Source organism: Hyposmocoma kahamanoa, unplaced genomic scaffold (assembly GCF_003589595.1).
Source record: "Hyposmocoma kahamanoa isolate Upper Pololo Valley unplaced genomic scaffold, ASM358959v1 244, whole genome shotgun sequence".
NCBI classification, from domain to species: domain Eukaryota; kingdom Metazoa; phylum Arthropoda; class Insecta; order Lepidoptera; family Cosmopterigidae; genus Hyposmocoma; species Hyposmocoma kahamanoa.
In genome coordinates, this window is record NW_020653761.1 from 1,029,183 (window position 1) to 1,041,757 (window position 12,575).

Consider the following 12,575-nt stretch of genomic DNA (forward strand, 5'->3'; position numbering starts at 1 on the left):
GCCATATAGTTTTTGGTGATATAAGGGAGAGTCGTCCACAAAATTGATTGATTTTCCTTTTTTTTTTCGGGGTTTGTGCGCTGGAATTAATTTTGTTACTTAAGTACTCACTGTAGAGAGAATGCCTTAAGCCGGATTTACATTTGTCTGACGTGTCGTGTCGTGACGAGTACGGCATCGGTTTCGTACATTTAATATGGTAAGATTTATATTAGTGTGTCCCAAACTGACGTGACGGCTTGTGCTGTGTGTGTCAAACCGATGCCATTCTGACGCGTCACAACACGACACGACAGCTTTATTTTAAGAGCAGGTTATGTGATTTGTCGTTTCCATTAGAAATAACTGATTGTTATTACTTGTATAACTATATTGTCGACAAAGAGTAGCCAAAGAACTATGTTTTCATTATCTTTCGCAGCGTTTTCGAAGCGTCACAGTCTCTGTTCTGGGCATCATTTGGCATGGTGGGTCTGGAGAACTTCGAGTTGGCCGGCATCAAGAGCTACACGCGGTTTTGGGGGCTGCTGATGTTCGGATCCTACTCAGTTATCAATGTCATTGTCTTGCTGAATCTGCTTATCGCTATGATGTCAAATTCATATGCTATGATCGACGTAAGTATGATATAATCTTATATATTTTTTATAACATCAAGTGACGCGTCAAACAAATCGTGCGCTTGATGGTAAGCTACACGCCTGCCCATGACAGTTGCAGTACCATTCAGAGCTTTAAATCGCAAAGATCCCTCTCGCATCACCTTGCGCTCTAAAGCTACTTTCTGTTGTAAACTTAGTAGAACAAATTCCCACAGAAATGGTTTCTTTGGATTTTTATAATGAAAAAGTCATATAGACATATTTGGGATTTCTTCACAAGGTTATAGGGAAAGGGTAAGAGAAGTTTTATGTTAACAACAAATGTAGTGATAAAATTATTTAGTTTAAAATGTAGTAGTTTTTTTATTCCTATTATTGTTTTTTTTTAGTGTATTTGTACATGTAATTAAGTAGCATTAATTATTTAAGTTTTTAATTTTTCTTATTTTTTATAATATTCTTCTTTTTTTGCTTGTGATGTTGTTCCGCGCATTATCTTATTTTAGTTTTTGTTAATAGAAGTCTAGGTCTGTATGTGTATCAATTTTGATTTATACCTGTCTGTTGATGACAGTTTGTTTCCTTAAATAAAATTTTAAAAAAGTAATAAAAAAATATCTGAGGGCACTTCCCCGACGCCCGTCATCCTTAGACATGAATTGGTAAGTCCCATGTGCCTATAATTTCACCAGCACCCTTACCGTAATGCTGACGTTACTGCTTGGCGGCAGAAATAGCAAATGGCCACCTGGTGGTACAGGACGATCTCATTCGCAAGGAGCTCCACTCCTACTGAATAATTCCCTATCTACCGACCCGAGAGATAGGGTTTTCCGTAGAGACTACGGGATTCATAAGCTGGTTGTAAGATACGATAAATGCCTTAATATTTGTGGAAGTTATGTAGAAAAATAGGTTAAAGAACAGGCTTGCGTGTAATATTAAAATTGTTACGAATAGTTGACTTGTCTTTTTTATTTCAAAGCGGTATTTATTAAAAAAAACACGTCTCGTAACCAGTGGCGTAGCGTCGATTTCTGTGGCCCGGGGCCAACATTAAGTTTGTTGCCCGCTGTATTTTCACGATTACGGTAATCTTCACTGTCACACAGGGGTCCCTATCTACCGACCCGAGAGCATAGGGTTTTCCGGAGAGCTCGTCGGTAAGACCAGGGTACAGCGGGCAAGCCCTCAGCTTTGCGGGTGTCTCTGGCGGACCCGGACTTGGGTATGGACTCGCTGGGGTTTGTGGTTAGCTGCAAAGACGGACAACTTTGTCTGCCCCGGTTTTGCATGTTTCCGGGGCGCCTGTCTCGTGAGCAGCTAGCATGTCTTAGAGCAGTGTAGTCGAGGGCCTGAAGCGAGGAGACGCGCGGGTCACGTGAGTTGCCCTTTAAGTTGGAAGCTATATCCGGACATTGTCGTAGGACACTGCGACTGGCATCTCCGGCACTAGCCCGGAAAGCTAGTAGAGAAAAGCTAGATATCCTCTGGTCTCTCCAGCCGCTTAGGTTATTGGGAACTGGAGAGACGCCGTTTTTCGGCGTCGGGAAGTGAGCGTGTCTTACGGCTCCGCCACCAATGAGGAAATTTGGTAGTGGACTCAGAGTCGACGGCTTAGCGGTGGCAACCGCTAGTTGTGCAATGCGCAACGGGAAGTGAGCGAGTCTACAGCTCCGGTACCTATCTGGAAAATAGGGAGGGTACTGTACTGTAGAGGCGGCTGACCCGAGGCACTAGCTTCTCGAAGAACCGGATGAAGTCAAGTGAAGGATGAGGTCTGTGACAACCCTGTACACTGGCTGGTCTGGGGTCAGAACCTGAACTTATAAGGTTCCTGTGCGTGCACAGGTTATAGTGCCCTTCTCGCATGCCCTAAGGGTAGGTAGGGAGGGTCACTATAATCAAAACTAACAGATGGACATAGAGAAAAAGTGTTCAAATAAGGTTTTATGAAAATGTGTACAGTCCACTTTCATAAGTTTTAATAAACCTAAAGATTTACGTTTATAAGGAGTTTTATTGAAGAAAAGGAGAATACCGAAGGCAAGTCTAGTCTGTTCAGAAGGATACCAGCTAGTGCGCTGGAAACGCAATAATTATAGTTATTAAAAGTACGAAGTCAATTAACGATAAATAATTTACCAAGTCACACAACATTTTAGTGTATTTTGATAAGGGTCCAGACAGAACCCTTTCAAATAAACTAAGGTCGGAGCGATTCAATTTAATGTAATCGTCATAAATAATAGTTCTACAATTTTATTACACAAATCGAAATTCTTTTTTTGTCTTTGTGCAATATTTTTCACAGAAATTCAACGCGGCTTTGCTACAATTAAACAATGTATTCTTAAAAAAACTTCAAATCGTGACGTTAATTCTGCCTCTCTTATCATAACTAACGTAATTGACATTTTTAGCGAAATTTAGTTATTATCATATTATTATCAGGGATCAGAGAAATGAGATCTACAACCTTCTTTAATCAGTTTTTTGTATCTTATTTAGTTTCAGTTTTATTGTTAAGCAAAATCAACGTACTTAACATTTTTCAAAGGAAAAAGAATTTAGGTGCTAATTCTCGAAAGTTACGGAAATGCAAAAGCGTTAGTTATGACAATTAGGACAGAATTAAGTAGGTACGTACTTACTGTAGTTTAGACGATTGACCTGTTTTTTGCTTTTATAAGAGAGTATAAACAGAAATAGAGACGAAATGTCATTTAATTTGTTTGAAAAATATTCTGCCAAATTTTTACTGTGACAACTGGTCTCCGATTGGCCAGCTCGAATTCGAAACAATTGACGGGTGTCGTCAATTGTTTCACTTCAAATCGACCAAAACTTGATCTTTGCTATAATGGACGAGAATTTTAAAATTACATGTTTTTAATATTTAATTACCTATTAAATGTGGTTCAGTTCGTTTTGTAATTAATTATGTAGATGTCTTGCTGTTTTTTCCACACTACCGAATGAAACAGCCCCCATTGATAGAGATATTAATTTTATTATAATAAATACAGAATATTTTATAAATATATGAAGATACGCACACACAGGTCAGTTGTGGGCGGTGTACCATTTCAGTTTTCTAATTTGTGATTTCAGCGCAAACGAGAGTTGATAATTAAAAGTGATATAGGGCCCATTTACGTGATGAGTTGTCAGGGATGGGTGGCCCTTATTTTGTCTCTGTTTCTGGTTGCATACTCGATAATCAAATAGGATGATTAATATATTTATTTACACACACTAAAGTCCAGGTAGGCACCATTCGCCATCACCATACTCTGAAACCGAGTCGATCTCGTACCTACTGTATGGTTTTAGAAGAGCTTCTTCCCACGTACAATTAGGTTCTAAAATGAACTTCCTTCCTGTTCCCCGTAGGAATACAGCATGGATTCCTTCAAAGGGGTTTGAAAACGGTCCTAAAGGGTTGCCAACGCACTTGTTGCATTCGACGACGGTGAACGTTTTCCATCAGGCGGGCCGTATGCTTGTTTGCTGCTAAATAATATTAAAAAAAATAAATAACTTTCGCTGAATTAGACTGTATAAATCTTTATTCTCTAAAGCCAAATTCAGCGTTAAATTCGAATGAAAAAGATTAATTTATTTTCGTAAGTTCGTAATGTCGAAATTATGTGTTCTAAAAACAATGGATAAAGGTACCTTCGCATTTTGAGTTGTAGATAGAGAAGTAAGGCACTTCTACTTAAACATTTACGAAAAAGATACTATGTCTATTGGCCAACATGCAGACTCTAAATGTCATCTTTGCACCGATGACATTTTGATCTAGAATTTTCGCCCGACTACTGTGTCTTGAATACCTGATCTCTTGCCAAAAGAAATAACTAAATAGGAAGAAAAGACTTGATTGCTAAAAGGAATAACTTCTAGATTATACCTTACGGTTGTTGAGATTTCGTAAATTTAATTATAAACAAGACAACAAAAGACTTTGAAGTTAACTTTTCATTGTTTTTAATCATAATCAAAGGAATCTTGATTGTTTATGTCATGTTTTTTAAATTTCTCGTTACATAATAAGTATCTACCTATTTATATGACGTCGTATATCGAAAATAATGTATTAAATAAGCTTAATAAGTATGAAGCAAAGCATAAAAATTTTATGTGAAATTTATTAAGTTAATTTATGTCTCAAGTTGGTACAGATCCATGTGATTTAAGGCACTGAGTGGCGCTGCAACTGTAATGGACAGGCGTGTCGCTTACCAACAGGTGCACGACTTGTTCGTCTCGTCATTTGGTATCATAAAAAAAGATCTTCCACCTTTAACTGTTGTTCTTCTGGTTAAAACAGAAAAAAGTCATCATTTATATATATTAGTTTTTTGCCGTAGTTTTTTCTTTTATGGGAAATATTTATTTGTGAAAGCTACTCTTTTTTTTTCTAATTATTCTATACTACTAATATTAATTAGTGATAGCAAACAAATCAACTAGGTGGCACTTATTACACAGATTTTTATGGATAGTGCCGGCTATTCTTTTATTTTGTTTAGGATAAGCGCCATCTACCATATTAGGAGCATTAAGTTCTGAAAATAATTTTTGGTCATAATCAAAATTTTTGATTATGAGCTAAAATTATGCAAGCTGCAATGTCACACCCCTCACGGAAGAAAAATATATCCCACATCATCTCCAATTTTCGTAACTCTATCGACAGTATTAATTGACAGAGTTACAAGAATTGGAGATAATGTGGGATTAATTTTTCTTCCGTGAGGAGTGCGAAATTGCTCCTTGTCAATGTAAAACAAATTATAATTATTAATACAAAGATCGAACACTCAGAAAAATTTCCTTCGATCCGGCCGGATTTGAACCGAAGTCTCCTAGTATGCTAGGAGACTATGCCAGGAGACCCATATCACACGGTATGCCGTGCCAGACGCTATAACAACTAAGCCACGGGACGAACCAGCGGACCTCACGAATTTTTCTATGTGCTTGTTGTCGTGCCTTTGTATTTGGTTTTTCAACGACTTTTAGTCGTGGCGCCATCTATGAGAAATCTATGAAAGTTTTATCACCCAGTCAGATACCTTTGCAGTTACCGGCCCTGGCGAGAGATGACGCTATTCACTGTATTTTAAATTTTTATTGAATTGACATTAAATTATTTTTGTGAAATTACTCCACTAGTTTGTTATAATTATTAATACAAAGATCGAATACTCAGAAAAAATTCCTTAGATACTTGTTGTTAACCAAACCCCTAATTTTCATAACACAGATTAGCCTAGCTTGGAAATCAGAGAATCCTCGTGAGTTATTGGTCCATTGGTCCAAAATATTACAAAAAGTAACGTGTCGCGAGTCGAGAAAAGTTTGTTCTATTTTTTAAAGCATCATCAGATAATTATAATAATAATAACGAACATACTCAACATAGCCCCGCACTAGGGAAACCCTGTGTTACGGACGCCATGGGTACATATATAGACAACCACAAATTACACTTACGAGAGAAATAAATATAGGCCATATAAATACGAGTATTTTTCCCGGCCCGGGAATCGAACCTCGGACCTCTGCGTGGCAGTCCGACATGGTAACCGTTCGGCCACAGAGGCAGTTTATAGTGTATAGTACGTATATAATGACATAACGGCAGACTCGGGTCACGGTGTATATTTATACAATGTTCATTAATATATTAATTCTTAAACCTGACCTTAATTCTTTAATGTTCCTTAAAACAGGAACATTCTGATGTGGAATGGAAATTCGCTCGCACGCGGCTCTGGATGAGCTACTTCGAGGAAAGCGCCACCCTGCCGCCACCTTTCAACATACTGCCCACCCCTAAACTACTATTCAAGATGTTAGGATTACGGAAGAAGGATAAATTGCGGAAGATGAAGGAGAAGGTAAGAAGTTTGAATTATTACCGACACTATCGCGCGTGATTGAAGACGTTGGAAGAAAAAGGAAATGGCAGTGCGATTGCGCTTATCAGTTGCGCTGCAATCGCGCACTCTAACACACTAGTTTCACGCGGTCTATACAGCGTGATTAGCCTTTACAAGGACGCAACAACAACTAAAACGAACACAAGCAAACGCGCGTGAACGAACGTTAGTTTAAAAAACTTCAAGCAGGTAATCGCGCAATGCTCGTGCACACTTTCCCGTGCGTAATCTTGTAGGCTCCTGATCACGCGCGATAGAGTGACTGTGTTAGTGTGATTGACATTTCTGCCCTCCTTCCTCCTTGTCATTACGGCACCTTAGAAGATGGAAAAAAATAGGATGGCCGTTTTGACGTTTGTCCGCTCATCAAGTTTCGTATTAATTCATAACTACGTTGAAGGAGCTAATTAATGCACATTGTTGTCAATAGTGATGTGCAGTAAAATTTACGGAATGTATAATTTTACGACACAACTCGGCATTTGTTTATCGAAATTCGAAATTTAAAATAAATTAAATTTAATACGATCGTCACTTTTAGGATCGCTGTCCAGCACAACTTTACCTCCGACAAACTCGCGTCAAAACTCAATGCGAAACAAAGCAGTTTCGAATTGACGTATATTAAGTAAATATTTTTATTTTCGTTTTAATAAAACTTTTAAATCAGCTACCCCTTGCAATACTAGTTATAAATCTATAGTTATAAAACTTATACATAGATGCGACTCGTATTTGATCTTATTTCGTCGTGAATTTTTTTCTTTTTAGTTCATCGATCAATTCGATAATGAATTGAGATTCATAGCGTGCCGGTACTGTAATAATGCATTTTCATTTTGGTAATTTTTGAGATATTGCCAACTAAAGTTTTTTTTCTTTGAAAAATTTCAATTACGCTGATTTTGCTCAACAATAAAACTTAATCTAAGTAAATATGATATAAACAAACCGCTTATAGGGTGTTGCTTATCTTGTTTCCTGAATAATCTCATCCTCAGTAACTCTTACTTGACTATACGAGTATTAGAAGTTGGGCGCCTGGAGACCCATATCACAAGCTTTGCTCAGTTTGGGCTCCAGTTAACCACAATACAATTACTCTAAGCATATGTATGTATGGTAAGGAGGGCAGATTTGAAAAGCGGCCTTCTTGGTACTTTTGTCTTTCTCAGGGAATTCTGTCTTCTGAACAGTCGCAGTTAATACGTGCTATGGGTACCTATATATTGTTTTATTTTAAAATTATATGCTTATGCTTATGATTAGTACTTATACCTCGATTAACCAATTTAAATCGTGTTACGTGAGTTCTTCGTCACTGCTGTATAATTGAATTAGAAATTACATGGAATCTCAATATGTGTTTTTAAATTCGACTGATAGCGCGAAATAATTTACTCTAAAACTTGAATGAAATCTTACCTTTGGTATAAGAAAGCAGTTGATCATTCGTTAAAAGTGCTATTATTAAGATAATATGACCTACATGTAGATTATGTATGGGAAGTTTTATAACACTCCTGTTTAAGCATAACGTTAATCCATTATTTTCTTTCGTCTTCATTTATATTTGTCTCCTGAAAAATTGTCATTTTGTAGATGAGTTATTCCTATATTGCAGGTGTGGCCTTATTGAAAGGGTGCGAAATCTGTGTATGATTTGCTTTTTTATCTTTTATAGGAACAAAAAGATAAAGATAATGCCGATGTTCATATCCACTACTTAGCTGTGATGCGAGCTTTGGTCTGGCGTTACGTATCCGCTATGCATCGTCGAATGGACGACGAGCCTGTCACTGAAGACGACATCAATGAACTCAAAGGCGATGTATCTTCGTTAAGATACGAGCTGCTTGAAGTATTCGAGAAGAATGGAATGGACGTCTCGTTTACTGACAGGAAAGAGAAAGGTGAGATTTTTACGTCATGTTGTTTCATGCTGTTTTAGTTACTAAATCTAAGTCCTGTAGACTAAACAGCATAAGTCAAAATCTAAATAGCGTATATTTATTTTTTTAAAACAAACCAACGTTTCGAGCCCTTTACAGATTCCATACTCATGCCGACTCCATGTTTGTAAAAACGGAGTCATTTTTAATGTGTAACAATCGGGAAAACCTTAAAAAGTATTTTATTTATGTTTGCCCCCCATTAGCATCGCCTTTATTTCTCTCGCCTTCAATCCTAAAGATGTCTGCATCTTGTAAAATGCAGACATAGTAATAGATTGCCAACTTATGCCAGAGTATAAGTTGCTCATTAACTAATTACTTATATGAGCTTTTTATACTTACTATTATTAATTTGATCTTTGTAAAGAATATATGATGAATTCAATCAAATGTTTTATTCTCGATCTTTTCCGACCATACTTGACTACCACTGTTCTTCTGTCCTCTTCGTAGTCTCTTCGATTTTCAATTTGCCGTCAGGTTGCTTCTATTCTCTATGTCTATATTGTTTATATTATTTAAGTATTTATGTTCGCAGCTGTTCTGGGTAAACGCATGAAGGTCTGGGAGCGTCGACTTATGAAGGACTTCCACGTAGCGCCCGTGGCTGGTGTAGACGAGGAGGTGGCGGAAACGGGCCTTTCCAAGTTCAGAAGACTCGCCAAAATGGCCGTGGCAACTACCACCAATTCTAAGTGGGATCAGACTCTGGCCGCTACTGGGGTTTCGTGAGTTTTGAATGTTTTGAATGTCGTTGTTTACCGATAGCAGCGATGCGTAGGTTACCGATGGAATAATGAAACATCATAAACTGAAGACATTATTTAAGATGCGAAAACAGACAGCAAACGTTGTGTAGGTTACCCTCCGGCCAGATGGAGTGACCATCTGCGAAGGGGTGCTGGCAGAAAACGGATGCAACAAGCTGAGAATACGGTAAAATGGCCCACATTGGGAAAGGCCCATGTCAAGTAGTGGACTACAATAGATGATGATGACAACGACGTCTAATATCTGATGTATAGGTCTTATTAGACGTAGTTAACTCTGTGTTTGCCCTACGATCTATTTCTTTCTGAAGAGAGAGTTCGTAATACCAAATGTCCTGCAAAATTAATACGTTACCATAGGACACTAAACCCTAGTAAAAAGTGGACGTTGCTTGTGTGCCTTTATCTCTTCTTAGTTCCGTTGATACTGATATCAAATATTTGTTGGGGTAGGACTCAAATCGGGCGCTGCCGCAGCCGTGAGTCTTTCAAGAACCAGCAGAATCTCCAGCGAGCCATGGATGAAGCCAGGAAACTGGTACTACGATCGCCACTACCAGGTAATGTTGTCCATGTGCTACTGTTGATCTATGCAGACTTCATAGTATTTACCTTATATACACTTGACATGTTTGTTTCGATTATTAATTTGTACTATGTCATATCAAATATAATATTTTTAACCCCCGACGCAAAAAGTGAGTTATAAGCAGGGATCGGAATGGGTAGATTTTTCCCCGAACTTCAAGGAACATAGAAAGAAAATGGAGACTATCAACAACAAACCGACAAACCTGCCTATTTTAGTTTAGTGTGTCCTGCTAAATTATTAGATTTATGGCAAAATGTGATATGACAATATTTAATTAGGACAATGGGATATGGGAATAGGATCTCTCGATTGGCATTTTTTTAGAGAGGTATCGTGAAAAAAAATCCAGTGTCCGGAATATTGCAGATTGGACCCACTGTGCGTCGCAAAGTTAAGGTAAATATAGTGTACCTGCCTGTCCCCAATTACGCCAATTTTTAATGTTCTTAAGTGAGTTCCCGAATCCTGAAAAGGTCCAGGACCTAAAAACATTGTCGTAAGGCAGTCTCCATTTTCTGTCAATGTTCCTCGAAGTTTAGGTAAAAAAAACTCTACCTATTCCGAACACTGGTCATAAGTCTGAAACTTTTGTCTGTGTACCTATCCGTTTTTGTTTATATACAAAAAAAAAATACGCATTTGACCTCCATCTCACCTGAATGGAAAGTGACGATGAGGTCGAAGATGTAAGCACACTTAAACAATCCTTGAATAAACGGTAATAAACTATAAAATAAACTCGCCTTGAAAAGGTTCAAGATATAGCATTCGGGAATATGTCCGCAGGCCCTACAAATATGGAAACGAATGCGTCGTGCAAATCCTGGAAATGCCCACAATGTAGGGGTGGAACCCCATCCTAGGTCAAGCTCCTCGATGATGGAAACGGGGAGGGCGAAATTAACTCATGCAATTATTATTATTATTATATTATATTGGTCCCATTTAAATTTGAAGAAAATATTCCACCTGTAGAGTGGCAAACTAGGGGATGAATCCGGTTTCGCGCACAAATTTGTCAAACAGATATAATTCCACAAACTTTTTTTTTCAATATTAATTTAAGGTTTATTTACATAACACACTTGTCTCCAATTAGGTCTCAAAATCTCCAATACTAATGCCATCCATCCACTACGCTTATCTCCCATTCTCCATACGTAAAGAGTCACTTTATTTTTAAACTTTTTAAAGTACTTTGTTTTGTATCGGGGTTTCTTAATTTCAGGTTAATTTTTAATATTAAATTATATTCATTTACTTATTCTGTATTATTTTCAACGCTTTTAAGGCACATATATCTTGGGACATTAGACGTTCCTTAAAAAGTATTTCGATTTGCTAATAAAATTCTTGTAATCAGAAGGTTCACGAGGCATGTCACCAATAGACATGCCTCTCACCCCCGGTCACACACTCCTGGAGTTGATCAAAGACATCTCGACTGAGGTGGGCGAGCCGGTTGACCTCGCTACTTCACCTGCTCCAAAGTCACCTTGGAAAGGTATGTGAGAAGAAGACGATATCCATACTAAAGCATACTGTTTTTATCAAGCTTTAAAAGCGTATGATAACAGATCTTTCATAATTTATAATTAGTTTAAATTTAAACACCAAGGATCTAAATTGTTGACAACGCCTGAAATAAATAATAATTCAAATGCACTGATGACTAGGGATCATAAAAGGTAGAGCTATTGCGGGTCAATGACCTCAAACGTTGTGTTTAACATGGACATGACTCCGGGATTCCGGGATTTATTATGTGCACTTTATGAACGCATGTTCTAAATAACTAACACGATCATTGCTCATGACACAGAAGACCATAGATGTAGGTTAAATTATTTTTTCTAAAGATATCAGAGATAACCACGAAATTGCGGGAGTGCTTAATGAGGTTGTATTTAATGGCCTTAAAACATTATCTAGAGATAACTTTGGCCCATTGTGACCTCGTAGGACTATGTTACTGACATTATAAAATATTATAAATTTTCCAAATACTAACTTTTATTTTTTTAAACAAACAAACAAAGGCTTGTTTTAAAAAAAAAACAAATATATGCGATTTAAACCCGGAAAAATAGTTTCATTTCCTATGTATAACAATCGCGAAAACCTTAGAACTCGATATTAACTTTTATGTTTTTGTTGTACTATCTGCAGCTTGATTTTGATTGCCTCTCCCATTGGCCTCTCCCGATCGGAAACCGCGTCTTTTCCGAGTCGAGGCGCATAATTGCGATTCACAATTGGCCGACCGGAAACTTTTGACATTTCTAATCGGAACAATAGTTGATTTAACTCACAAATTGGAAAGATATAATAGGAATTAGGTTCATCTTCTCGCTCAGAAACCCATCTGATTTCTAGACTACCTGATTGGAACGATTCAAATTTGAATCAAAATCAGAACGCAGAGAAGTACTTTTTAGATCCATATTTGGTAATAAGGTCCAACGTGCAAATGTTTAAAACCGCTCGTGGGTCGAATTCAAATTTTTCTCGTACTGAATCGCTTAATAGAACCGTTTCGAGTGACAGGCACACTGGCTTTATTTCAGAATTTACTTTTTTACAAACGAAATAAAAAGCCGTTTGAAAAATGTGTATCGTAAATCATTGATATATATGAAGTACCAGTTCCGAATTCGAGAAATGACGGTCCGAAATGTCACAGGTATCATTTTATCTGT

The 12,575-nt window shown here is 37.5% G+C and overlaps 1 protein-coding gene across 2 annotated transcripts in view; it reads left to right on the forward strand.

Moving 5' to 3' along the window:
* The window catches only part of LOC113228807 (transient-receptor-potential-like protein), a 41,844-nt gene that overhangs the window by 21,829 nt on the left and 7,440 nt on the right, over positions 1-12,575 (forward strand). The window contains exons 11-16 of one of the 2 annotated variants that reach the window (XM_026462203.1): positions 422-617; positions 6,350-6,517; positions 8,244-8,472; positions 9,053-9,242; positions 9,738-9,844; positions 11,240-11,380. In XM_026462203.1, the coding sequence (XP_026317988.1) occupies positions 422-617; positions 6,350-6,517; positions 8,244-8,472; positions 9,053-9,242; positions 9,738-9,844; positions 11,240-11,380 (1,031 nt within the window). The remainder of the gene's footprint in view (positions 1-421; positions 618-6,349; positions 6,518-8,243; positions 8,473-9,052; positions 9,243-9,737; positions 9,845-11,239; positions 11,381-12,575) is intronic. The other variant, XM_026462204.1, reaches the window with a different exon arrangement.